At 38.8% G+C, this 24,265-nt stretch overlaps 1 protein-coding gene across 1 annotated transcript; it reads right to left on the reverse strand.

Moving 5' to 3' along the window:
- Window positions 1–12,988: 12,988 nt before the first annotated feature.
- ubac2 (UBA domain containing 2) lies at window positions 12,989–23,311 on the reverse strand. The gene is made up of 10 exons (XM_022218155.2): window positions 23,144–23,311; window positions 22,630–22,754; window positions 20,030–20,149; window positions 19,493–19,599; window positions 18,936–19,059; window positions 18,744–18,791; window positions 17,236–17,344; window positions 15,306–15,448; window positions 14,997–15,140; window positions 12,989–14,745 (listed from the first exon to the last, which is right to left on the reverse strand). Exons 1-10 carry the CDS (start codon window positions 23,172–23,174, stop codon window positions 14,638–14,640), a joined length of 1,059 nt encoding a protein of 352 aa, XP_022073847.2. The 5' UTR covers window positions 23,175–23,311; the 3' UTR covers window positions 12,989–14,637.
- Window positions 23,312–24,265: the final 954 nt, after the last annotated feature.

The raw sequence follows: 24,265 nt of genomic DNA on the forward strand, positions 1-24,265 counted from the left end.
AAATGAAGCCTGGATTTTGCTACTTCTTGGTCGTCATTTTGGAGCCAGTGACGTAAAAACCGTCATCAAACAGACTGGACCGGAGAGCAACTCGGGGCAGGACCAGTCAATGGGACTGTCAATCAAGTATAGCCACGCCCCCCTGGCTCCGCCAACTTTAACGATTTATTTAAAATTCAGTATTGATTTATTTTAAGATCGGCCACCTGATCTCTCATTTTGACCATGAAAACTAACGGGAAAAAATCCTGAGCTGTAGAACATCAGTCTATCAAATTTTATTTTTTCCAAAAATGAATTGGGGTCTATGGAGCAAAAGCTTTTTGGAGCCAACCCTAGCGGACGGCGTGATATTGCAAGTTTTTGACACTTCCGGGTGGGCTTCAATTTTGGAGCCAGATGCTACGTCCATCTTTATATATAGTCTATGGAAATGAAATCATGTGGAACAGGTCATGTGATCTGGAATTAACACACTTCCTTGAGAGGTGCTCTTGTAATGGCTAACTTAGATAAAAGTAATTTCTCAGACGCAGATACAATTTGTTGTTTTCCGTATAACATTTGATATATTGCCAAAAAAAGAAGAAATATCTGTCATGATTATCTCAACCTAATAAAACGAACACAATCAAAATCATTTTTCAAATAAGCTCATTTTATTATTGCTTAGCTAATTAGAAGGTGGTTCCTATCAAACTTGAACAGTTATTTAGAATCAGAATGCGGTTTATTGCCAAGTAGGTTTTTTACACTTACAAGGAATTTTCTATGGTGCTCTTGGTGCTTAGTGCTCTTGGTGCTTAGTTGACATTTTAGGGATATCCAGTCATTTTTTATTAATAAGCGATTGTTTCCATAATAAATAATTATGGAATTTGTAAAGACATGATCAGAATGAACACAAAAATATTAGTTTTTTACTTTTAATAAAAATGTATGCAAGATTCATCCCATGGATTTTAACAGTCCTTCGATTATATATTAACCCTAATACACAATCTCTTCTTTCGGTATTGCTGGCTAACCCTTTTTTTAATATAGAAAATACAACGACTGTGTTTGAGTAAGCAGCTTTCCATGTCTATATGATCTCTACCTGCTGGCCAGCATCTCACGGTATTAGCTGGGTGTTTTGCTTAGGCTGATCTTAAGGGATGATGGTATAAAAGTCACAATACCCTCTCACAAATCCAAGCTGTATCCATGCATAGTGTTTTTCAACCATATCTGGCCTTGTATTGACTGGACTGCTGCCCTTTTTCCACATTTTTTACAAATGTAATAAACTGTTTAATTTTTTATATATATAAGTGGTGCTAAGAAATATGTATGTTTCTCTTAATGTTTTAATTTAAAGCTACAAATTGGAAGCCAACCTCTGCATCAGGTAACATATCGCAGGAAAATCATGAAACACTCGGATATAAAACACAAAAACAAAGGACTCTGTGGTGGGAAGCCTTGTTTTCCAACTGTCCCTGCTCTCTCTCCATTTTCATCTGTAAACACGTGTCATTCGCTCATGTCTCCTAAACACACATCTCATGCTTCACAGTGACTCACCGGTCATCCCCTTATTTTCCACCTCCGCCCCCCTTTACAAAATTGCCATTAACACTCCTCCATCGCCATGGCATCCGAAGCTTTGAGCTTAATCTTAGTCAGGTGGGCTCCCAGCAGGTCAACAAAATAATGTTTTCAGTGTCAAAGCCTGTGTGTCTTTTAATGTTGACTCACCCGCTGCATTGTGCGACTGCATCACAGGCGCCGCCGAAGCTCTGTGTGCAACAACAAACTCACAGCATTTGGTATTTAAAATGATTAGTGGTTTGTAATTAGGTTGAGAAATGATTGTGACTACATGCAATCTTGGGATGTCATCGTTTGTCACTCATTTTTGGTTAAATAATGAGCAATAATGAGAATAAATGTCGATTAAACTTTAGAATCCAGTGCAAAACACAGTCTAAAGCTCTACTGAGTCTAGAGATTCCAGTTCTGCAGACTTGGAGTTTGTTTCTAGTATTTAAATGTCTGAACAGTAGTATTGACTGTACAACCAACAGTCAGTGTAATATTGTTAAGCTCCTCTGAGCCCTGTGTAGGATTTTATAACCTCTACAAATATCCATTGAGATGAAAGAAAGGGGGCGAAACCTTAATTTAGAAATTTCAGTTTGAGATCCAGTTGTTAAATAGGATTTTTTTCTGCTTTTTTATCTGTAATCAGAAGATTTCAGAATATGCGTGTCATGAGAAATTGGTTTCGCTCTCTGCTTGCCACAACCTGAACCATCAGTCAGTGTTGAGCGTGGCATCGCTTATCAATACAAGCTGCTTGTCTTTCTGCTCAGATTTGACAGGTCACGCAGTGCTCCTCTCACGGAAAAAATAAAATAAAGCCACCTCGTGTGCAGCGCTAGACGACCAAATTACCCTTCTTTGGAGGAAGAGAGTGTAATCTGTGTCTCTGTTTGTCTCGTATACGCACACATCCACACAAACACTGAAACACATGGTTGATTCGGGACTGCTGTTCTGCCAGCAACATCATCACTCTTCTTCCCACCCTTGTCTCCATGGAGACAAGCTTCCAGAGCTGGCTGGCTCCAGACCGTTGTGAATCAGCACAGACTAAAAAGGGAAGGGGAGAGGGGGGGTCTCTTTGTGTTTAAACATGACTGAAAGAACACTGTGAGCTCTGTGTTATCTTAGCCCCAACACTGACGCGATCAAAGTGTCCGACTGTTCTGCATGCAGATGTGAAAAGAAGCCAGAAATACCGCATCTGCGAATTGTGTTGCCATCACTGTAGTCTTGGTATGGTACAGGTGCCACCATCTCATTGTGCATATGGAATATTTCCACTTCTTCTACCAGTCACCCATAACTGAATTTTCTCCCCTCATTGTTTACACGATAAAAGTAATTTCCCCTTTATCTAATTTACTCAAACAGATAAAACCTCATAAAATGCAATGAGTGGATACTCTTTCATTGGGTTTACTGCAATCGTCAAAGTGTAGTACAGCTTATTGCAGAGTTTTATTAACAGGACTTGTGCATTTTAATTTTCGTAACTCAACCAAATAAGCTCCATATGTCTTTATGGCATCACAATCCTTTGTTTGCTTTCTTTTTAAAAAAAATTTTATTCAGGGACCAAGAGCTGGGAAGACATAACTCAGCCTATATTATCAATGATTTTCCAACCATGCTAGCAGCGTGGCTCAAGGAACAGCCTGTAGGGTGGTCAGCTGCTTTGGTATTGCAATGAAATTTGCACAGACAATCCTTAAAGATCCCTTAAAGTTTCATCAAATGCTGCCATCAGGCCAGCATTTAATGTGACCACTACTTCAGTTTATGACTAAAAACCTACAAAACTACTGCAAGAAACATGCATTTCAAAGAGTCAACTCAACTCCACGTGACTCTTCTTGCTGCAACATATCCTGTATACACAGGACAAGCACTGGATATAGAGTGATGAAACTGATTACATTTCATTTAATTTTACATTAAAATGTTAGGTTGCAAAAGGTTCTGGTGTTTGTCTGAATAGTTTTCATTTTTCTATGCATTTTTTGAGCTTGTTATACTGTTCTAAATTCATATAGTTTCACCTCAGCTTCAACATCCACCTGTGGAGTTTAAATCAATGTCTGTCACACTCCAGTCTTTAGCCACGCTGAGCTTATTCCTTGTGGTAAGAGATTAAGGTTAGGGTCGACATGCCAGATTTCTTTGCTGTATATAACATTTCTAAAAGGTATTCTCCTCCCCCCCTTGAAACGTTTACTCTTTAACTGATTTTCAACATTGAATCATGGTCAATTTAATTTGGGATTTTTTACAGGAATTAAAAACAAAAAACAAAAAGACCCTCTTTCATTTAAAAGGGAAAATTGATTTCTACATAGCAATGTCAGTTAATTACAAATATTTAACCCCATTTAGTGGTTCATGTAATTCAGCACAAATGCAGTCAATTGGTGACACACAGTTAGTGGAATGGAGATTATCTGAGATTATCTTGTCCCAAGTGATTGTAGTATAAAGACACCTCCAGTCACTGGTAAACCAGCACCTCTGGCTATATCTTCATTATCAAGGCAAAAAAACACTCCAGGCAACTCCATGAAAACATTATTTGAAACATAAATCAGGGTATCGATACGAGAAAAATAATCATCCCTTGAAGAACAATGAAATGTACAAAAGACATATGGCACATGAATGCATATGACTACAGGAGGCTGTCTTCAAAAACTGCATGACCGTGCAAGAAAGAGACTAGTGAGAGAGGCCAGCGAGACACCTATGACTCATCTGAAGGAGTCTCAAGCTTCAGTGGTTGAGATGAGACAGACTGTGCATATAACAACTGTTCCTCGGGTTTGTCACCAGCTAACACTTTAGGGGGTAGTGGCAAAAACAGAGTCATTGTTGAAAAAAAAATCTCATGTTAACGTTTGTCTAGAATTCACCAGAAGGGATGTGGGAGACTCTGAAGTCAGCTGGAACAAGGTTCTTTGGTCAGACAAGACCAAAATTTAGTTATTTGGCTATCAAACAAGATACTATATTAGGTGGACACTAGACGCTGTACATCATCACAAACGCATCACAAACACAGTGGTGGCAGCAGCATAATGTGAAGCATGGTGGTGGCAGAGCTAATGATGCAGACAAGCTTCTCAGCAGCAAGAACTGGAAGTCTTGTAGGAGTTGAGGATAAAATGAACACAGCAAACTACACTATAGATCAATATATAATTGCAGGTCTTTTTGTAACATAGTTGACATTTTTGGTGTTTTCAGGCCAAAAATCAACATGGCCGCCTTCAACCAAACACCACATGGCATTTTTACAGAAAAATTCTTCTAAATATAATATGTACAATTGAGTAAAATTGAAAGTGAAAGTTATTTATACAGATATTGTAGTAACAATGTCCACTTGACTCGCAAACTATTATATATTAAATAACTCAGAAAGCCTTGGAGTCTTATCAGTCTATTCTTCAGGAGGAAATGACATCATGTGGAGCAGGTCATGTGACCTGGAATTAACACACTTCCTTGAGAGGTGTTTTTGTAAATGGGGAACTTAGTTGAAAGTGATTTCTTGGACACAGATACAATTTGTTACTTTCCATATAGAATTTGATATATTGCCAAAAATTAAACATCTATCATGATCATCTCAATTTAATAAAAAGAACACAATCAAAGCTATTTTTGAATAATCTCATTTTATTATTGTTTATCTAATTGAAGGTGGTTGTTGGAATATGTAAAGACATGATCATAATGAATGTTAAAAAACATTAGTTTTTTTTACTTTTAATAAAATTCTATGCAAGGTATATCCCATCGATTTCAAAAGTCCCTCAATTATATATTGACCTATGCAATGAAATTATGGACAATAACCTGATACAGTCTGCGAGAGAACTGTTACTTTGGAGAGGATTTGTTTTTTGGCAAGAGAATGATGAGAAATGGTTCGAATACAACAAAGTCAATATTCTAGAGTGGCAGAGTCAGAGGCCAGACCTCAAGCCAATTTCAAATTTGTGGCTGGACTTGAAAAGAGCTGTTCACTTCTGAGCCCTGTGCAGTGTGACAGAGCTTGAGCAGCTTTGCAAAGAAGACAGGGGTAAACTTGCAGTGTCCAGCCCTGCAAAGCTGATTGAGACCAATCAACACAGACTGAATGCTGTAACTGCAGCCAAAGGTGTCTCTAGGGGCTAAATAGGTATGAAATCACATATTTTAGGTTTCATATTTCTAATCAGCTGGCATTATTTTGCAGAAATCTACTTTAACTTTGACATGGAGTACTATTTTTTTGTAAATTCGTCTCAAAAAAGGCAAATTACACCAACCATGATTCAAAATTGAAAAGCAACAAAAGAGGAAAGCATCCAAAAGCAGGTCAAAACTCTTTATAGGCACCGTATGCTCTACAGTATAAAATATTCTATTCCATGTATAATATTTGACTGAAATTAGTTTTTTCAGATTGTTTGGACCCTATTCTGTCTTTTCACTGAAGCTTTTATGCATCTCCATATTACATCTTCATTCCTCATAATACCATTAAATAATAGCTTACAAACTGATTAGCTTTCTTAAAAGAAATATTCATCATGCCCTCGTTATCCCATTAAAACATGATGCAACACATGCATGTACCTGTGCATGTGTCTCGAGGTTGCCTCAGGCCTTAATGGATTATTTAAAAGATCCATTTCTCCCAACAAAACTCATGAGTCGCCCCACTGACTGCTGAAGTAGCTGAGGTGCTCAGAGGCTGCAACTACTGAAATAGGATGGTGACGCCATGAAGTTTAGACACAGGATGGCCAGTTAGCACTACTTAGAAAGACTGATGGAGCACAAAACAGTTCGGCTGAGATCATGAGTCGGCAGAAAGCAAGGGACTGTGTAGAAAGGAGATCGGTCTGCTATTAACGGTCTCCCTCACGGTTGTTGAGTCAAGGAAACGTCTTCCTGCTGCGTGTCAGTGGTGCAGAAAGACGACCAGAATCAGCTCTATGCTTCCATGATGAATGCACTAACAGCTGGACACTTCCACAGCCAGAACAACGTCGGAAGTGTTTAGCGAAGTCGGCTTTAGACCGGATGTAATGGATCTGGTGGAGCGTTTGTGTGAGTTCACTTAGAGGAGCAGCGGAAGAGAAAGCTTTCATCAGCTTAACACCTTCACCTTCAACAAGAAGTCTGAATGGGTACTCTGTGTTCGTCACATTTATAGACACACACACAGAAGCATGCATACACAGATGCATAAAAATAAACGGACCCGCGCACGAAGCATGCGTTCATGCCATACCTCGTGTGTGTACAATTTCAGAGGAAGTGAACCATATTAAAGGTCAGAGGACACACAGAGATTCCTGGGAGTGTATTGGGTGCTTTGCAGGGGCAAGGAAAGAGCATGTTTTACTTAATGGAGGAGGAAGAAGAGAGCAACGAAGGCTGTCAACTTTCTGCACATTTTTACTGAGTGTCTGCTATGTATCAGAATTTCATCTGTGTACAAGTGAGGAAATGGAGTGAAAAGGATGGAGACTGAGAGAGTGCACAGGCCATAAAAGAGCTCATAAATTTGAGATGACACTTTGTTGGACTGATGATGAAGTTTTTGTAAGATGGACTTGACTCCAAAGCCAATGATTTTGTTTTGAAGTGGCCTTTAAATCTCTTATAATGACATCAAAATATTTTCATCCGGAGTTAGTGGGGATTCACTTCAAATGAAATTCCTCTTTGTCACATAAACAGAAGTCTTTGTCGCAACATCCAAAAGCTGGAAGGACAATTACTCCCAAAGCTCTCAGAATTTGTAGACACAAGGACAGGCATGAGCTTGGTTCAGTGACAGGTGATGATCACGTGGACACAGCTTAGAGTGTTGGAGTGGATTTTTCTGGAGGTGCAGGCGTTGCAAATGACTTTTTTCCAGAGAAGATTCTTGTGGGATTGTGAGTTTCTTATAACTGGTAGGTTCCAAACGTACATCTAGAGAGAGAGATGTCAACAAAGAAAAAAAAGAAGTTGAAAAAAAACAAGTCACACATCCACAAGCTGTCATCGTGGCTGATTGATGAAAAACAGGTTGAACAAACTCACTGATCCTAAAGTGAACCTCGCCAAGCCCAAATGATTAAAGAAGATTGCTCCGCTTTTGATGTAAGTGAAGCAAGCACAGACTAAACAGACCGCAAGAGGCATACAGGAGCCGACACACAATGAAAGTGAAATGCCAAGCCTCTGAATGGCCTGGAGGCAGGTGCACTGTTGTGCCCCATTAACTATGAAGTTCACGTTAAAATGACTTGAGGAAAACATCAGTGGCCTTTGCTGCTCGCTCTCCACCCTCAGAATTGAATGCAAACATTCCCACATGTGGTTAACAGAGCACTCAGACTCATGCAAATGGACTCATGTCAGCAGATATACATGCACACACACACACACATGCAGACATGGACAGTGTGTAATTGTTCGAAGGAAACAGGCAAACAAATGATGACAAATGACAAAGTGCACTAGAATATTATTACCATAACAGTGGGAGGCATTAAGCATTCTTGGCTTTCATAGCTATGGACTGACTAGTGAGAAAGGAAAAAAAGAGGCAGCATTGTTCTAAATTACAATCATACATCTGACATTTTTCCTTGTCAAACATGCAAAGTCACAGCTGACAAAATAATTCAGCTGTTTTGGTATTTTTCCCATCGTCTGAAACGGCACCAGGAATACCTGGGCGTGTTTCTACAGAAGGTAATCCCTGAGGGCACTTTCCTGCACTGCTAATGTTTTTGGAGCATTAGCGTACAGGAGGCATACAAATGATCATGCAGAAACATGAAGAGAGCAGGCGGCTGTAATACGGGGTCCCCATGGCAACCACACAAAACGGCATGCACTCACCATGGCAACAGAGCTGGTGAGGGAATATAGTGGAGACAGCGCTGGAGCTGGTGATGGCCTCTGGGTGTTTGAAGTGATACATGCATGTCAGCAGCGCAGCATCAGCAAGTGATTCAGCCACACTGAAACCTAAACACTCACAGATTACACTTGCAAATTACATTTGTGAGTGTTTGGATGGTCAGTAGCGGCGAAATTAAAGCAGGAGGTTTGATGCAGAGATGAGGTGTACATCAACAACAAGCATATAGAAGGAAAGAAACATGACAGAACACAGCTGCCATGAGGTCTAAACAGCAACATGCTTCCTGGTAGCTTTATAGAGGCTGCCACTGATTAACCCTCGAGTCCCACCATTCAGCAGGGTGGTCTGATCAGCTAAACCTAACAAATACCAACAAACAGCTCATTTACATACACCAATTTACCCAAACACATTTCAGTAGACGTTGTTAATGTCGCTTAAAACTGTTTCATAAATCACCTACATGTCTGTTATCTCAAGTTGAAATCTGAATCCATGCTTCACCCCTCCTCAATCAAACACTTGGAGCCTCCCAGAACCTTTAAATAGTGTTCAGAGCCTCTGGAGACTCTCTTGGCCTGGACACCCTGGAAAGCAGACAACAAGAGAAACAAAAAACCTGCAACAGTTCAAGTATTCAAATCTATCACTGAGTAGAGACAGTACAATTAAAAATGCACTTTTTAAACACCTAGTTGTGCTTCTTTCACAGGACAGACTTTCAACAGTTCTAGCTGAGAGGCAGCTAGCAAGAAAACACACACTGACAGAGAAACAGCAAACGGGTCAATGTATAAAGGGACTTTTAAAGTGCATGGGCTATATCTTGCATACATTTTTATTAAAAGCTAATGTTTCTTATGGTAATTAAGATCATGTCTTTAAAAAATCCCACAATTATTTTTTATGGAAACAATCACTTATTAATAAAAAATGTCTGGATATCACTAAAATGCCAACTACGATTTAATAATAACCACCTTCTAATTAGAAAAACAATCATAGAATGAGCTTATTCAAAACATGTTCTGATTGTGTTCTTTTTATTAAGTTGGGATAATCATGACAGATATTTCTTTTTTGGCAATTTATCACATTTTATATGGACAATAACAAAGTTGTATCCGTGTCTGAGAAATCACTTTCAACTAAGTTACCCAGCACAATGTCATTTCCTCCTGAAGAAAAGACTGGCAAGACTCCAAGGCTTTCTTAGTTATTTAATATAAAGTATTATTATGTGAGTGAAGTGTGGATTTATGGCATGTCAACAGGTTTACTACAATATCTTTATAAATAACTTTCAATTTCAATGTTATTCAACTGTAGATATAATATTTTAGAAGAATCTTTCTGTAAAAATGTCATGTGGTATTTGGTTATAGGCGGCCATGTTGATTTTAGGCCTGAAAACAGCAAAAATGTCATTGACCCGAACAATAGGATACATCTAGTTTGTGCAGTCATTTCTTATCATTTATAATGTTCATAAATGAATAGGGTGCAAATTTATGCAAAGTGTTTCCCTCATTAATAAAAGTGAGTAAATATTGTCCTTTTTGCACGAGGGATATTTGTCAATACATGGCAAATTATAGTGGACCTGCAACATAAAGGTGTATTAATCCACTTTTTTTATAGTTATAATGAAGCCCATGTATCATATCACTAATCAGCTCAGAGGTGGTGAAGTTTCTTACCTTCTTCCAGAGCCTAATCAGTTGTGTTTTTATCCTGCACTAATTGGCAGCTGGTGTAGTTTCACACTTAATAGATGTTAGAGTGGCATTAATGCTCTCATCTGTCACTCTGCCAGCACGCAAATTACTGCATTACCCAAAATGTGCATTGCCTCTTCGTTCTTCATTTGAATCTTTATCCTAATTGGGACAGAACGCTCATTTTAGCCATAACCCAGAAGCTCAGTAGCCCTAAACAAAGGGTTTTTCTCCAAAGGTAAGAAGTAAAACACAGACACAACTCTGATCCTACAGTGTGGTAGTATGTCATGATATACTGTACAGTAGGCCTTGGTTAATAGAGTCGCAGTCGACTAAGCTAAAATGACAAATGGTCCCACACAACTGCTGATGCTTCAAGGCCACAGTCGACTGTTCTGTAAACGATAATGGTTTTCCTGCCAGACAAGGAGAAACCCCCGAACAGATCATACATCATCATTCTGTTACCACTGCTGATTCTCCTGCTACAACACCAAGATAAGCAGCTAAATTTCCACGCAGTAGTTTAAATGATGTCGACATGTGTGCTTAAATGTGTAATCGCAGCAAGTTTCACCACCCATGGACACCCATCACAGTACACAATTTACCCAAGTTTGGAAGCAAAATTGAGTAAAACGCCCTTCAACAGCTGAAAAAATCAAAACCATTATGACCAAACGAGGCGTGATTAATGCTGCACATTAAGTGGGCAGTTCACAAAAGGATCTCCCTAATGAGGTGGGTTGTCAGTGAAGTTTTTTTTTTCTTTAATCATTGTCTTTAATTAAACACTGAAACACAGTGACACACGGAGATATCAATCACTCCGGTTTAAGCTGCTTTTCAATTCAGCAGCCATTAAAAGTTGCACCGCTTGACTGCTTTCGATGTCAGCAGAGGTTGGATGAATCTGTGTCGCTGTGAACTCAGGAGGCCTTTTAGTTAAAAGGGAAAAAAACAAATGTGTCCATGGGAGTGTCGATGAGATCTGAAGTGCAACATTTGCAGGATGAGGAATCTGAGGCTGCTCAGAGTATACTTTGGCCTTCGTGTTTGAGGAAATAGCTGGTGAATTATATGATTTTGAAACTCCTTGGCTTGAAGATGTGCATAATTTCTCTGCATTGATATTCAGCCACCCTGGAGCGAGACTGTCTGCTGGAGCTGTCTGCTCAGTGGAATAATGGGAGCGGGTGGGTGTGGCAGAGGACTAACTGGCAATAACAACACAACAGACCTGACTCAATGTCTCCATCTAGTGAGGACAGGAGGCTGACCATGAACAGGTGGATTTTTCACAATAACAGAGTGATAAGGGTCAGATTTTTAATTTTTTTTTTAGTCAAATAGCAGTGGAAGAGCCTTTTAAAAGTCATGCAACCCTCTAAATGCAACACAATTGTGGCTATTATCATTAGTTTCTCAAATATGTGCTACTTTTCGATGAAACACACACAGTTTTATGTAACATTTCACAGAGTAGAGCTAAATGTTAAGAGATTGGGCTTCCATACATAGATACACTCACTCCTTTTATATTGCTTTTAGTATCACTGCTGCAAATTCCCTTTAAACACATATATTGTTCTATTTTTTGCCTTTCCAGTAGAACATCTGGCTTCGTTTGAGCTATATTTGGAGGTTTAAATGGAAGCAAAAAAATATGTAGTTACAGTAACATTCTCTGAATGGGAATCTCAACTCCAGATTTAGTTAAAAATTCAAATTTCTAATAAGGCCAACTAAAAACAAAGGTGCATATAAAAAGACTGCTTGGTAAGTGACAGATTGCTCATAAATCCTCACAACAGTAGAAATAAATACTGTTATATTTTCTCTTGATACTTAAAATCCATGTGCTATCTTAGGAAAAGAGTGCCATCATGTGTTGAAAAAGAGCACAGCAGTGCATACTAATGCGTGTGTAATATATGCTGAAATATTGTATTAAAGCTATTAGAATAAACAGTCCATGTGCTTGTTATATTTTAGATTTATCTAAAAATTGTTGTATTTGTTATATATTGTGTGTGAAAACTGTAGGAAATCATTTTCCAAGCCAGCAGGTTATATTTAAAAAACAAATGTGATGATGGTGGTAGAAAAGTCAGCACAGAATTCAATGAGTCCTATTTAAGAGAAAGATTTATTTATTGATGATTTAACAAACTATTTAACTGTTTTTTTCTTCATGTTAAGTCTTGTTTTCTATGCTAACCTTAATACAGTTAATACATGAGAAATTACTGCTTACATTTGGAAAAAATTCTCACTGCAAACTATCCATCCATTCTCTAAACACCGCTTTATCCTCTCTAGGGTCGCGGGGGGTGCTGGAGCTTATCCCAGCTGACTTGGGCGAAGGCAGGGGACACCCTGGACAGGTCAACAGTCTGTCGCAGGGCCACATATACAGACACACAATCACACTCACATTCACACCTACGGGCAATTTAGAGTAATTAACCTCAGCATATTTTTGGACTGTGGAAGGAAGCCAGAGTGCCCGGAGAAAACCCACACATGCACAGGGAGAACATGCAAACTCCATGCAGAAAGATCCCAGGCCCACACCGGGATTTGAACCGGGGATTTTCTTGCTGCAAAGCAAAAGTGCTAACCACTACTCCACTGCACTGCAAACTAGTTTATGAAAATTCAGTTTACCATAATGCTGAATGCTTTGTCAACTTAGGATTCATTTCAAACTGAGGATTAATAATACAGACTGTTTTGACTTACACAAACATCATAACACAAATAATTCAGTCAGCAAGTTGATTTATTCCACAGATCAAATATGATTCATTACAGTTCTTCAGAAAGTTGTCCATGCAACAACTCTCTCATCACACCCACATACTATTAGAACACTCTCAAAAATACATACACACAAACAAGAGACTCATTTCAGTGGTCATATATTATCAATATTATTATGCACAAAATATAAAACTAGCATCTGTCTTTGACATCAAAACACATTGGCTGCAATATTACTTCTCTTGCATGTATGTATATGTACACAAAGTAGTTGCTATGCAGCGCATAGTCTCCATAAACGTCTCTGTCGTGATATTGCATAATAAATATCAACAGACTTTTTAAGACTTGCTATGAGTCAGACGAGTGTACTGGCAGAGAAAAGACTCGGTTAAGACGGAGTAGATGAAACTTTGAGGAGTGTGTGCAGTGTTTGCATATGAGGGCATGAAATGGAGACTTTGAAGAGTGAGAAACATGACCTGTTTGAAGGGCTACTGTGCACCTGTGTGTGCACTCATGTCTGCAAATGTGATTATGTCGTTAACAAAAGACGTCGCCTCACAGACCCTGAGATAGCTTATCTAACCAGTATCCTGCCAAACAGTCTTGCCCGTTGCCAACAACGCACTCGTAGAGTTAAAATTGGGCCAAACCAGTCGGCTCCAAAGAAGTTGGCTCCTTCAGTATCTGTCAGTCAGGCTTTGTGAAAACTTCTCAAGCAGGAAAGGGTTGAGCCCCGCTACTTCCATGACACAAATACAAAGAAGAAAAAACCATGTAGTAAAATTGTGATGGAGGAGGTTGCTGATGGATTCTTTAATCAGAAATGATTACGCTGTAATTGAGGCTGCTGCATCTCATCATAGAGAATATGACATTCTAACAGCTGCTGCAAAAAAACTGCTTAAAAGTGGATAGCCTGAAGTTCTTAACAAAAAGTGTCTTATTTTGTTGAGTTTAAAACCTGACAAGAGACAGAATGTTCTCTGATTTATTGTTTCTAAATCTTTGTGCACTTTTATCTTTCATGTCATTATCTCTTGTCAGTTATGAGGGTCCAAAAATTGTGGTTACACTGTGGCCATGGTGGAAGTGGCAGTATATTATATTGGGATACATTACACTGTAGTTCACATAGCTATAGGTTGGTATCTGTGGGATCTGTCAGTCCTGTTTTGAAGAATGTGAAGAATATGTCCACCACTGGACTGAAGAGTTCTGTTTCTACTCTGTACCTGTTTGGTTTGTGTATATTTTTCATAGGGCACCCCTGGGAGTTAGAGGTCTAACTCATCTGCCTTGAGTGATGACGCCTGTTTCACACTAAGACGGTCACCAGAAAGCTATGACGCAAATGTCTTCCATTTTGTGCTTCACACTTCGTTATTAATCAGCCTCCTATCGGGCTTAGTTCAGTTCGAGTCAGCGTAACACTGCTTCAGGGAGCGGTGACGCTGCCTTCAGATTATCTGTACAAATTTCATTTGGCTTTTCTTCCGTTCTCAATCATTCACCATCTTTAATTCTCTGCAACATTTCTCTCTGTTTCACTTTTTTTAATGCTTCCCTGCTTTGGTTGCTTCTTTTTCTGCTTTGTCTTTCTGTCCTCATTCACCTCTTTTCTTTCCTCTCACTGAGCTCTTTCCCTCAGTGTTGCAGGAGGAAGTTGGTTGCCATGTTAATGTCGTTATTTGAAGCTCTGAGGGCCTCGAGGGCGTCAATCCTGGAAAAGCCCATTTCCACTAACCGTGCAACCTATGGGACAAAAAATAGAAAAAAGAAATCAGTTCTCGTCTCAAGACAGCAGTGGCAGACAAATCATCACATGGGAATGTTTCATAAGTGAGCCCTGCACAAAGTATGACACGAATAGTCCAAGTTCTGGTGAGTCATCCGAGTCCTACATGAGCCACAAAAGCAGATTAATACTTTCAGAAAAATATCGACAAACAACAAAGGCACATATACAAACACACACACACAGAAACACAAAAGCAAACACCCACCTGCTCCTCTGCAACAGGAGAGTTGTCCAGAGTTGGCTGTGTGGATTGGTGTGTCTGAGCCTGAGGACGGGGCTGCATCGGAGGTCCGTTCTGTCCTCTGTGTCTTAGAGAGGGGAACAGCCTGGTCCACTGTAACAACCCAGCCTGCACACATACAAGTACAGCCCAAATTAAGACCATTTCTACAAATCTCAAGACTGTATAGATACTACTGCTGCATTTAGCGGTATCTAACATGGTGTGCGTGTGTTTGAAGTGGGTCAATCTGTGCATTAGTGCAGTAATAAGTCCATGTTTGTGTCTGTCTACCTGTGGCTGATGTCTGGCGTTCCTTCTGGCCTCGTTGTATTGGGCCAGGAGTAGCTGCTGGTCCAGCAGGTCCATCCTCTGCTGCCTCTGAATGTCCAGAGTAGCTCCCATCCCCAAAGGTGTCTCACTGCTTGGCTGGGAGCCTTGACAGTAAATTATGTAAACGCATAATTAGGCAGACAAAAAACAAACAAACATCTATACATGTACAGTGGTCCCTTGCTTTACTTTTCACGGTCTCACTGTGTCGCGGACTTTTAATTTGCATTTGGTATCACAGATTTTTCGTTATATCACAGGATTTTGTGGTATAGAGGCATTTTTTTTAATATTTATTACTGTGGCGAGCTGCGTTGAAGAACACTAGATCGAGGATATCTGCCTTTTATGGATTCTGCAACTGGTAGGTGCTTTTATTTTGACACACACACAGAGCAGTACTGTAGAAAATTTGTGGCAGGAAGTCATCAAACACACTTCACCCTCACGTTCCTGACAACATATCCCTTAACCAAATTAACTAGACTGACTAAACCACAAAAACACAATAAAATATAAACACTAATAATGCTGTAACACTAACATAAACCACAATAATGACATTTAAACCCCCAATACCCTGAACTCCCATGGTTCCTTGCAGCACAACAGTTCAGTCATAGTGATCGCTACATTATTTTAATTATTTTTGTGGTAAAATAAGCATTTCTAGCCTAAAAAAATTCAAAAACAATATAAAAATATATATAAAAATAATTAAAACATATTTAAAGCACATTTAATTGAAATAAAATGCATAGCGTACAGCGCTGGGCAGTGATTGGCTCAGTGAACACAGCATCAGTCTCTTCTGTCTCCCATGTGTAGCAGCATTCAGCATCTTGTTCATTTCACACAGATGTCTGATCGCTGCGCATAGTGTTGCTCTGCGGTGTTGTGCGGTGTGTGGGGAGGGTTTATAAAGCCTTAAAATATAGAGTATATAAATAAAAAAATAAATATGGTTGCTACTTTGCAGACAGGGACCACTGTATTGTAAAAGATATGTACACTAGTGAACACAGTGTGGTTAAGAAATAGTCTAATTTGAAAAGATTCCTCTAGAATTAGTGACAGGTTTCAAGTTATTCACATGGTGCTGACAGCTTATCTTTTGGACATGGAAACACAGGAGTGCCCAAACTAGATTACTGCCATCACACTCCATTTCAGTTACGGAACAAAATGTGGAAAGTAACATTGTTGAGCACAGACTGTTTTGAGGGATATAAACACCTCTTTCACAGCGGAAAAGCTTAAAGTGACCATGCAGGACATAAGGGATTGGAAAGGAAGAAACACTTAAGGCAGAACTTTAAATCTAAATAACCTTTTGAGGGGACGTTTTAAGATTAGGCAGTGATGTGTGCATTATTAGAAAAAAAGCACAACAAAGCAGTCGACTGATTTTACTGACAAATCTCCACTGCATGCTGTCATATTACTATTTAATGATCAGATTGTGGCACCAAACATCCTGCCTTCAGAATAAACAAGTCTGTTTTTGGACAATTGTTAAGCATCCTGTTTGCTAATCAACAGAGTGCATAAAACTGGGTTTACTCTACCCAATTAGCCTGGTAAGGCAACTCCAATCTGGAAAATGACTTCCACCAGCAGAGACTGGATCATTCTACAATTTTGTTTTACTTTCACTTCAGGTGGTGATGAAACAAAATAAAGTAAAAATGTGAAGAAGAATTTGACAAGTGTTAATTCTGTAAGTCATTCTGCAACACAGCACTGATTAAAAGCCTAAAATGTATGTTCATTATTCTAGTTTAATTCGACATAGGGAGACAACAACTCCATGTCACACCCTGCAACACTGGCCACTGTGCAAAGGATTTACTCAGGATTTGTGCTTGTGATTACCAACGGATGGACTCACTTGAGAAGAGCGGCTCCAGAATGTACCGTCCAATACGAGACACCCAGGCAGGTACAAAGAGAATCTTCTGCAACCGGAGGAAATTGGAGTGGTACAGTCCGCCTGAGATCTGAAATGCACATTTAGAAAAACACATAAAGAGCCTATGCTATGAAAATTGCAGCATTTACTCAATGAACTTTGACAGGCAACCCACAGCATGTTGTGGAGGGAACAACATCCTGGTGTAGCCACATATATTAAAAGGAACAATGAAAAACTGACTATGAAACTGAGACAGTCATTTCCTGATTATCACCTATTACAATATTTTTACGGTAGCATTGAATTCTATGACAAATGAGAAGCCTAAAGCACCTGCAGGCAGTTTTGTACAACTTTTCAGTTCCTTAAATTGAACTGGTTTGATTCTTTGTCTCACTTTTAGACCGGGTTCTGAGTTTTAAGGCCCTCAACAAACACTGCATTCAGTTGATCAATGGATATAAGACTTGATTTGTTTGTATTTTAAAGATTCTGATTTTGTTGATCAACTTCACTTCTTAACAATTCTCGGTTTTGATTCTTTAAAGAGCAGGCATTTAGGGTTACTACGACATTAAAAACCTGCTTTAAACCTGATCATGAGTAACAATAATCTACATTTATAATATACTGTATTACAGTGCAGTCACATGAGACATTTTTCTTCATTGACTCTTTTTGCTTTTAATACCATGGTACATTTTCCTGATTATTTTTCAAATACTGTGTTTTAAGTAATATTTTTAGTACTTTTATTGAAATATTTTAATATTTGCAATATTTTTACAGTGTGTATATCAGGATCCCTCCACTACTGCCCATAGATGTTTACCAAGCTAAACAAACACATAATAATTATATGAACTAATACAGTTACTATGTTTTTTTTTGCTTTTACAGTAAGTTATACATACCCACAGCCAAACTGCACATCATCTTTAACAAAGGCAGTGACTTAAATGAGTAGGTTTGTTGTCGAAAGGGAGAGAAAGGGAGTAGATATATGGAAGTTGTCTGCAGTACACAGTTTAGTAGCACGACTAATTTTGTTGAGGAAAAAATAGCAGAATTATAATTAAATTTTCGGAATGATCCTTTTGAGATTTGACTTTTGGAACTGATTTTAAGTTGAAACTCGTTCTCAATGCCCCATCATCCTATTTGTCATCAAGAAGACCAATAAAGAATACACATATTTGCAACTGAAATTTCTGAATAACACAAATTCCAACAGCAAACTTAGCTTGTTTTAAATATATTTAGTTTAAAGACAACTTTTAAGAATTTGTCTATAGACAGAAGACAAGTGACAAGAAACAGAGGGAGGCGGCAAAAACTGAGCTTCTTTGAATTAATTGGATGTAAATACACAAAAAAAGTCAATCAGAAAAATACGGAATATCAGATTGAAGACTGTCAGGCTGACAAACATCGACATGCTTTTTAGATACGTGTTAAATGACAGGAAGAATTTCCTCACTCACCAGTCCACTGAGTGCAAGGAGCCACATGAAGGGGCTGGAAGTCAACAACTGGACCACACGAGGATGAGAAAGGCAAACAGAGAGAAGGAAGGTCAGACTAGCTGAAAAAAAGTATTCTCAACAATTTAATACCCGTAGGAGACAAAGGAAAATAGACACACGTGTGCCCACACCAGCAGAACATGGGCTCACCTGCAAGCCTACTATGTAGACCAGAGACTTGTTGGTGATCTGGATGTGACCCAGAACCTGGGTGACTGGCATCTTGGGGATGGAGAGGTAGAAAGGCACAAACAGAGAGAAGACTGGAGCAAGTCTGTGAGAGGAGAAAGACAAAAGTGAAGAGGACAGAGAACCAGAGAGAGCTTTAATAAAACATTGAATGAACATTTCAGTCTTAGTAATATAACATTTGAAGTGCTGCGCTTTTGTAATTAGTCACCTCACCATTTTACTTCTCAAATAATAACTAATCATCTTGCTGAGCCTGCTAAGTCAGTTATATTTCCATCCTTTTGAGGAGGTGGATTGTATGCTGCTGTCACTGTCTAAATTAGCACACACCCATATTTAAATGAGGCGGGGGATTGAGGAATTAAATATAAATACTGCCCAGAGCTTATATGTGATATGTGGTGGTGAAAACTGAGGATTTTCCTCTTAGTGACATGCTGTGCTTTAAATTATATCACAAATATCACAATGTTCAAATTTTAATTGCACAAGCATTACTACAACATGCTACTCACAGTCCTGCAGGCAGCTCCTCCACCTCATAATCAAACAGAAACTGGAAAGCCTGAGCCAACAGGAAGTCTACCAGTGCAGAAAGACACCAAGTGCCCAGCAGGAAAGACTGGAATTAAGAAGAGCAACATAAATTAATTAGAACAGTACACATGTAGAAAGCTAAAGTCTACAAATACTTAAGTGTACAAAAGCTAAAGTCTATTAAAACCCATCTTGAGACATTTCACTACAACAAACAAAGTGAGTCAGATGAGGAAGTTGGATGTTCTCTTCCCTAAAAGCTCGAGATGACTATGACTGATGATTATTCTTCTAATCCTGATAGAAAACATCTCAACATTTTGCATTTGTAGATGAGAATGACCGAGAAAGAAATAATCCACGAGTAAACTCTGAGTCACAGAACAGATCCAATTTATGTGACAGCGTGAAATTGCGACTGCAATCTAGTGAAACGTAGAATATCAGCAAGCAAGTTTAACAAATTTGGACCTCATCAATCTAAGTATTCATCTATCAGTGGTTCTGCCACTTACAGCAAATTTCCTGGTGCCGAAACGCCTCTCAAAGATTCTGAAGTTGTAAATAAGCAGGCTGCTGCAGAAAGAGTCCTTCACATCTAGACAGACCAGCCTGCCACACAACAACCTCCACACCTACAGCACAAGAGAGGGAGGAAGAGCAGAGTTATTTGTCCACACATCCAGCTAATGCGTAGGGGAACAGAGACAACACTCCAGCCTTAGGTAATAATGCCTTTCTGGGACTGCGTAACACAGCGACAGAAATCTGGTATGCACGATGATACAAAACAGACTCGTAAAGGGGTACTAAATTTAAATAGAGCACACCAATTTGATAATATTAAGGCAGCACAATATATCTTGTCAGCATTTACATTGTGATGTGTGAGTGCAATGTGAAATTAGGCAGACTGACTCAAAAACATTGCGATACAACTTTTGTTGCTGTTCAAAAAAAAAAAGAAAATTCTCATGGTTCTCATTTTCTGTAACTAATCTAGAAGAGAGGTCAGTTTGATCAAGTACACAAAGACTCTTTTTGTTAGGCTCCACTTGAGCACAGCAAAATGAATGAGGAACAGGAGAGAAACGCTGCACAGGAAAAGTTGGTTGGAAAAGATTCACAACTGCAATTGTATGACAATATTTCGGCTACAGAAGGGATGATTCTGACCAAAAACAAGTATTCTGAAATCAAAAGTCCAGTCAAAGCAAAGTAGAGTATCGGATGCTTTTACCAGTGTTATACCGTAAGAGAAAGGGTCGAGACAGTTTGCAGTAGAAAAAACGTTTTCACTGTAAAAAATGATTGATTAGCTTTTCCCAAACTGCTAGTATTTTTTGAGGCAGACGCACTTCCCCCAAAAAAAATCTAAAAAAAATGTCGGTATTTTTTCCTTTCATGGTGTCTACTTCAGAAAAACAAAACACTGCCATTTCATTTTTTTAATATATCATACAGCCCTAAATATAATTAATCCATAGAAGCTTTTGCTGAGCATTTATCTGCACCTCACAGTTTCCATTAGCAAATAGAACTGGCTCAGATGTCCTCACTAGGCCTGAATGTGGAACTTTGCTTATGTAATAACAGGTAGTTTTAGATACATGAAAGTGAAAACATTAATCCTGTCTCTGTCCCACCACGTAGTCTCTCCTTGCCGAAGGCTTTTGACTCCTTTATCAGTGTACTTTGAGAACAGTTTTAGTGTAGCTAAAGTCGTCACGTCATGGTGACTGCAATAACATAACCCCATATCATAACTAGTCTCGTGTTATTTTGCAATACAACACTCGCTCTTCTGACCATTGATTAAGATAAAACTATAAAATTAAAGATATTTTAAAAAGTCACAAAATAGAGATCGCTTTGTTTCTTTTTTCCAGGGTTCACACTGGACTGTTGATTTTTACTGTCATCATGTGGTTGAAGTTCTTCAGTTCACACAACAAAACCAGAGTCAACACCACGACTACTTTCAAAGTCAGGATGGTCTGTCTATTTTAAAGTTTGACCACTGATTCAGATAGGATAAAATGTGAAAAACAACTTAGAAAGATCAACAAAATAGGGATCGTTCAGTGTCTACTTTCCAGGGTTCACAATACACTACACTGTGGCAACTCTTACTCACATGATGTGGTTTAAGTTTCTTAGTTTACAAGTCAACACCATGACAGCTTGTCAAACTCTGAAATGTCCGTTTCAAAGTTTTTATGCTTCTTGTTGGACTGAGTCTAAGTGAATCCTGTTGTATTTTGAAACTTTTTGTGCAGATGATGGTGACAAAACATGTTGACAATGCATACAAACTACACACACTACTGTTGAAGTGGAATCTAATCACAAATCATAGACCAGAGTCTACGACTAGACCATGTTCAAATGTTAAAGATCTTCAAAAAAAATCATCAAGAGAAGTCAGCATTCGGAGGCAGCAGGATTTAGTGTCAACAAAAATCTAGGAGTAGTTCTTAGCAGTGACTAACACCTGACGACAAACCAAAGATATTGAGCTTTACACCATCTTTTACGCTGCAAGTGTTGGTAATTTTTCCACACCCATAAGACGTATAATGGGAGTGACAGTTTTAACACCATTGTACTATTTTTCACCCCTAGATCTCACCTTACAGGGGACAAGTCCATTAGGTTAACATTAGGTCATGTTTTACAGAAAATATGTTCAGACTTTGCCCTATTATTTTGAGACACATTTCATGCATATTATACCTTTATGTATTATGTTTCTGATACACCTCTTTTAAAGGTTATATTGATTTAAGTTTACACCTTTATGCTTTGAATAATCCACATATCATTTTCTGCAAAGCATGTATGTTCACACCAAAGTTACAAGTTATACTTTGTGACCTTCCAGCTGTGCGTCAAAACATCAGCCATTACTAGAATATCCATCATTATGTGTTTTATACATATGTTTTAACTATGGTCTTCAGTTTATTAGCATTTGCCATAATTATATCATCTTTTAGCACATCGCACCAAAAAATATTACACTACCCCATCTGACGATGATCCTGGGTGTTGATTAAGGCCTCTCCTTTTTGTGTGTCCCTCAGAAACCCACGGCCAGATGCTGGACACTTACCTGGTGCTGCTGTGTGACAGCGTGGAGGTTGTACACGAACAGCTGCTGGTACTGTGGCAGCAGGGTGAGCATCACAGTCAGCCCATTGAGAACCAGCAGGAGGCTTTTGGACAGAGGAGCCTTGTCTGTGCGAAATAATACACACACGACATAGTTTAGTGTCAGTGTCGCCTTCTTTAGAAAGCTGCTAACGTTGGTGTTTTAAATTAAGCAGTTGAATATTAATAGAAGTGGCTAATTTGTACGTGGAGGCGGGGCAGACAGTTAGCCTCAAAAATTAGCCGGATATTCATGTTTTTATAACAACGACACCTTAACTGGCTAAAGGGGAAGTGCTGACGTACGTTGTTAGCTAACAAACACGGCTGTAATCGACAGATACAGCCTCGGGTAAATGAATGACAGCGCGATGCTAACGTTAGCTAGCTTAGCTCCGTGTAACTGACAGAGGAAGGGGTGAGCGGACTGCGACAGCCACCGCGATGGGTTAAAACGGCGGTTCCGGGATACTTACAGAGGCCCCGAGAACCGGTGGTGGTAAACATGGTGTCTAGATAAGCTACGGGTCAACACAACGAGGGTTAATCCCGAGACAACGCCAAACTAACAGTAAAACACCGAAATAAAGTTGGGGGGAGGATCCATGCTGAGAACTGTGACTGTGACAGGAAAGAGAGAGCGGAGAGGAATCAGCTACGGGGGCCCGACGAGGACAAAAAGGTGTTCATTCGCAGCTGGATGAAACTGGAGGAAAACTGACCTGTCGGTGGCGCTGTTGCTCCGTGTTGAGGCTGCGTTTTGATAGATAAACTTGCAACTCTCACAGAACACAACACTAATGTGCTTTTTTGTAACATAGTTGACATTTTTGATGTGTTCAGGCCTAAAACCAACATAGCCGCCTATAACCAAACACCACATGGCATTTTTAGAGAAAGATTCGTCTAAAATAGTATATACACAATTGAGTAAAATTGAAATTGGAAGTTATTTGTAAAGATATTGCAGTAAATCTGTTGACATGCCAAAAATCCATACAGGCCTCACACACTATTTTATATTGACCCTCATGTTGTCTTCATTTATGGGCATCAAAAAATATAGCTTAATTGTCTGAAAAAAAAACATTTAGAAATTCAGCAAAAAAAATTCCTCAAGTTTCTGAAAATTTACAAAACCTTCACGAAGAAAATTCCAATAATTCCTTATAAGGTTCCCTAAAAATTTTTACTTTACAAAAATCCATCAAAATTGGCAAGAAAATTCTTATAAATATTTTTTGAAAAAATGAGTAAAAATCTTCCTAAAAACCCTTAAAATATCTAAAGTGATTAAAATTTCTAATATTTTCTTTAAGAACATTCACAAAAAAATTAACTAAAAACCAGCGAATTTCGTTGGATTTTGAAATTTGATACATTGGTAAAAAAAAATATATATATACTGAGTGAGTAGCTACCTGTTGTATATATATATATATGTGTGTGTGTGTGTGTGTGTGTGTGTGTGTGTGTGTGTGTGTGTGTGTGTGTGTGTGTGTGTGTGTGTGTGTGTGTGTGTCAATTAAACATGCCCCTGAAGTTTCTTTTTTGGTATTTTGTCTGATTGTTTTGTTTTTTACTACGGTTGTTTTGTT

This window comes from Acanthochromis polyacanthus, chromosome 15, assembly GCF_021347895.1.
Source record: "Acanthochromis polyacanthus isolate Apoly-LR-REF ecotype Palm Island chromosome 15, KAUST_Apoly_ChrSc, whole genome shotgun sequence".
In the NCBI taxonomy this organism is placed as follows: Eukaryota; Metazoa; Chordata; class Actinopteri; family Pomacentridae; genus Acanthochromis; species Acanthochromis polyacanthus.